At 37.3% G+C, this 5,033-nt stretch overlaps 1 protein-coding gene across 1 annotated transcript; it reads right to left on the bottom strand.

The window, feature by feature from the left end:
* Positions 1 to 582: 582 nt before the first annotated feature.
* LOC121963616 (excitatory amino acid transporter 2) lies at positions 583 to 4,179 on the bottom strand (the record flags this gene model as incomplete). Its single annotated transcript, XM_042513895.1, has 4 exons — positions 583 to 721; positions 1,674 to 1,868; positions 3,606 to 3,839; positions 4,053 to 4,179. Coding segments are annotated over 4 exons (695 nt in total), but the record flags the coding sequence as incomplete, so codon positions are not given.
* Between the last annotated feature and the right edge of the window lie 854 nt (positions 4,180 to 5,033).

Raw genomic sequence — 5,033 nt, 5'->3', positions numbered from 1 at the left:
ATAATAATAATTATAACTGCTATTATTATTTTAAGTTTTGCTTTGTTTTGTTACATGTTCTTACGTTATGAATATGAACTGGACCCCAGGAAGAATAATAGCAGCTAATGGGGATCCTAAATAAACTAAACTAAACTAAACTAAACTAGACACCACTAAATCCTACATACTGCACCTTTAAAGGATGTTGGGGAGGATGGGGTTTTAGGTAATTTTTAATGCCATTTACATCATTAAGACTGTACAGCAACAGAAAGGCAGCTGTTCAACCAGCCAAGTGAGCTGTACGCAGCTTTACAGTGAAGGAAACTGAGATTTTTTTCTGATACTGGATTATTGGAAAAATTTGAGAAGATATGATTTGGAACTGCCATGAATTACTGTTATTCATTATAAACCCTAATTTTCTAGAGTTTCTGGTCTCATTCTGAGATTTCTGGGGGGTAAACATAAACAATCTAAACATAAGATTGTAAATTTCTACATTGGTGTGATGGCTTTTTCAGAGATGAGAAACTCCTGCATGGTGTTAAAATGTGCCTGCATGTTTTTAATAAAAGCTTTTTTGTGTTGATGTTGAACTTACAGCAGCCAGTCGACAGCAACCAGGAGGCTGATGTCCTGAGTGGGCAGCCCCACCGCCGTGAGGATCAGAAGCATGGTCACAAGTCCAGCACTGGGAATACTGGCAGCTCCGACACTGGCCAGGGTGGCTGTCATACTAAATATAAAGCAGAAACAACTCTCAGCACGAGGACAAACCACAAGCTGAAACTGCCACTAAACACTTTTATTATTCAGTCACTGTGTTTCTTAAACAAATGGTATGAAGACAAATTTAATATCTGATATGACAAATGAATCGCAGTATGAAGTGTATGAATCCACGACGCTTAACCATTATCAAGAAAATGATCTTTATGAAACTGATTCTAAGATTGACTGCAAGAAATATATCTACAATAGTACCATAACTCCACAACTAGGAATGTGCCTACCCCCGTGTACTGTATATCTTTAAATGTTTTTACATAGTACAAATGCAGTATTATATCAAGTCTATGTCTTTTATAGGTTTCAAAACATCTTGCCAAAGGACTGCATTTGAAAACTGGCCAGATGGCTAACGCTGGCACATTTACAAAAACGTTGATTAATGTGTGTTGTCCTTATGAATAAAACAAATGCAATGAAATACCTTTCAATTGCATCTCCACCTGATTAATCAAAGATTTAACAATAATGAAATAACACCATCTTCCTGGAATCTTCAGAGCTAACAGTTTCCACACTTTCCATGTTTACAGTGATGCTCGAACCTTCATCACCACTTTTTGATCATGACTGAGTGGGAATTTACATTTTAAAAAATATGGAAAAGAAGACAGATTAATCCACCCTTCAAAAACATTTTAGCACCACTCTGTCAGTGCTGTCGGTGTACGAGCGTGACGCCGAAAGCCACCTTCCGTGTCCAACTGGTATGAGAACATGCCACACAGCGTTGGTATTATAGGCTGGTAGACAGCCAGATGGCACCAGGCGTGTCCATGATTCACCAATATTAATGTAGTAGGAATATAACTTGAAATTTTATACGTATTCTTTTGTTCAGGCAGATTTTAGCTAATTTATAGCCAAAATGTTACCCTGCAAATGAGCCACAGTCTCACCTGACGGTAACAATCTGGCCCCAGTCCAGGACAATCCCGTTCATCTGAGCGATGAAGATGGCAGCCACAGCCTCGTAAAGAGCTGTGCCGTCCATGTTGATGGTGGCACCCACTGGAAGGACGAAGCGTGTTACTCTCTTGTCGATGCCCAGGTTTTCCTCCAAGCATCGGAACGTGACAGGCAAGGTCCCGGCACTGCGGAAAAAAAACAGCAAAAACTGCTCTGTTATGACAGTCACGTACAACTTGCAGTTTGCAAACTCTGCACCCAATTTGGCACTGAAAACTTGCAGAAGTACAGAACTCAAGCAATTATTATAGACTGTCCGTTGAGAATTATTCGGACTGGGTCACACTTGATGTTGCAATAGTTTTTAAACTTAATTACACTATTCTTCTATTCATACTGACATAAATCCACTGTGAACTATGGTAATTTATTCACTGTTAATTTGTTACATAAAATAGACTAATATAGGCTAAGGCTTTCATGAGTTTCACTTCGCCAAAGAAACAAAAAGTTATACTAGTTTAAATTCACTTTGAGGGTGAATCTCATAGAGAAAACAGCAGTTGTGACTCAGCAGTTGTTTTGTGTTTTTTATTTTATTTTTTTGTCTGATAATTAATAAGTGTTTCTCGCAGATGGCGGAGCAGGCCAGAGCTTGAGAGAACTGAGCTCACCCCAGGAGGGGAAAGAGTGCATCGATGTCATTAATAAAACATCTAGTGCAGGAAAGTTATCCCACATAGAGGCAAAGTGAGACGCCAACGCTGGTAAGACTACTTTTGAAATAAAGGTTACTTTTGTTATTTACCATGTGGCCACGGAGGGAAAGGGAAATCAGGGTATTCAAAAAAACATGCAGCGCACTGGAGAGGAAACCTGAATTAGAGACAGTCCTCCTGAGCTCAGAAATCATACCTGGATGCTGTTCTGAGAGTCGTGACCCAAGCTTGAAATATTCCCATGAAGAACTGGAAGGGTTTCTCTTTTACTATCAAAAATATATCAGTCTGCGAAGGGAGGTATTTGGGGTAGATGGATGTGGCAAACAAACACAGGACTTGGGCCCAGGAGACTCTGTTTGTGTCCCATGTGAAACCAAAAGTCAGTGTTGACTCTTAAGCTACGCACGTATGTAACATCACATCGCACCCTCATTCATGTTGTCACTTTACATAAACCCTTTGAAACTTGAGCAAATTGGCTTGATTTCTTTCAAAATCATGAAAAGAAGACAACAAGCAGCTTAACAAGAAAGGGCCCAGAAATTATCAAGAAATTGGTAAAAATTCAGAGGAAAATTACAAACAAACAAAAGGCATGGAAAAAAACCCAAAACAAACAAGTTGCCTAATAAAAAAAAACAAACCCTTTCTGCAACATAATGTTAAACACATTGCATATGAATTATAATAGTTTTGTTCCCCATTTTTAGTTAACTAATAATCCTCCCCAGCTAATATTCAGGTAATTTCATTTCATTTTGACCTTTTACTATTACTTTTGACATATCTTATATGACATGACATATCTTGCCAAGTTGCTCATAATGTTATTTATTTTTATTTTTTTTGTAAGAAAGCAAACCAAAATTTTTAGGTTTCAAAGGAAATGTTTGTGAAAGGTGGCTTAACACCAGGTTTGAAAGGCGTAAGTATGTAACGTGACCATGCTTTCCCTAAACCTAGCCTAATTGGTAGGGTCGCTAGTTCTTGTAATGTCATAGTGCTACTTTGTATGATTTTATACGTATTATTATATTAGGACATGTTGATTCTGATCCTGAATGTTTCATCTGACTTGCTTCCAAAGTGAGATGACTGTTAGAAATTCAGAGAAAATATTGCTAAAATAAATAAGAAGAACATGCCTACTTTTGCACATTGACTACACAGAACAGAAACCAAGGCAGAAATCTCTCATACCTGGACGCTGTTCCAAGTGCTGTGACCCAAGCTTGGAATATTCCCATGAAGAACGTGAAAGGGTTTTCTTTTACTATCACAAAATATATCAGCGGTAGGAAGATGCCGCCATGGATGATGAGGCCTACTATGACAGTGATCATATACATCCCCAACTGCCGCGCAACCACCTCCAAGTCGTTGATGGAGATGATCTTTCCACAGATGAGGCAGGCAATACCAATAGGAGAGTACCTGAAGACAGATATGTTTATGATTAGGATTAGTTTTTGCATCAAATACACATGTTTGCAGGTACCTTCGTTATTATTTTGGATATATTGGTATATCGTATAAACTAGCTGTAGGAACTCTACGTCATTATCATTGCAGTGGAAGCAAAAACCAGGGGAGTGGTCTGGCAATGTCACTGAATGTGGAGTGAGGCCTGTAGTAGACAGCACTTACCACATAATTGCACCAACAAGCCTCATGATAATCTCATTTAGGACGTTGAAAAACTCCAACATCAGCTTGGCTTTTTCACCCATTTTCCCCATAATGACTCCAAAAGCGACAAAGAATCCAATCAAACCTGTAAGACACAGAATACAATTATATAGAAGAAGAGTGATGCAGTTTGACATTTAATTGTAGCAACAACAACAAACAACAACAAAAAAATATATTGGATTTTTCCATTGGATTTTGGATTTTGCAAAAAATAAACTCAAAAAGGAACATCACTTTTATGATTTTTGAAGCATAAATACAATCATGGCAGTGACAAACTAATGTTAGGCTATCATCAAATGCATGACTTTTATATCACCAAAACAACAAGGCTGTGAATCTGTGTTCGGCGGATGATGCTTTTTTTGTCTCTTTTGTTCACTTGTAAGCAACCATCTTTTTTAAAGACACACAAATGTTTCAAAATTTATGTATTTTATGCTGTACAACAAAACAAAACTCTCTTTAACTTGTGTTAACCACAGACATTATTTTCAGCATCTAACCAAAAATCCATTCAAAAAAACCATTGCTTTCAAGGATAAGTCTGTCTCATGAAAATGAATAGCCTGGAATGATGGCTAAGAATTCATTGAGGGACATTTGTAAATGTAACCTTTTTGGTATGTCTTTTCAATACTGCAAAACAGATAATATTTAGAAAAGTCAAAATACTTGAGTGATGTATTGGGGAAAAAAAGAAATTTAAATACATTTTTATATCTGCCAAGAAGGCATCTTTTTTGTTTTTGTTTTGGTAGAGGTACGTATCTGTGATGGGCAATATATTGTAGGGTTGGTTCTTTAACAAAATATTTAGACAAGACAATTTGGGATAAATAATCATCAGCAATGTGGGTATAATGACTGAGTAATGGCAAGCAAAGGAAAAGCTACAACAATCTGGTAAGTTCAGAAAATTACATTATTTACTGT

The sequence above is a fragment of the Plectropomus leopardus genome, unplaced genomic scaffold (genome assembly GCF_008729295.1).
Source record: "Plectropomus leopardus isolate mb unplaced genomic scaffold, YSFRI_Pleo_2.0 unplaced_scaffold11898, whole genome shotgun sequence".
Taxonomy (NCBI): domain Eukaryota; kingdom Metazoa; phylum Chordata; class Actinopteri; order Perciformes; family Serranidae; genus Plectropomus; species Plectropomus leopardus.
The sequence above is the reverse complement of the archived record's forward strand: the minus strand, read 5'-3'. Positions and strand labels throughout refer to the sequence as shown.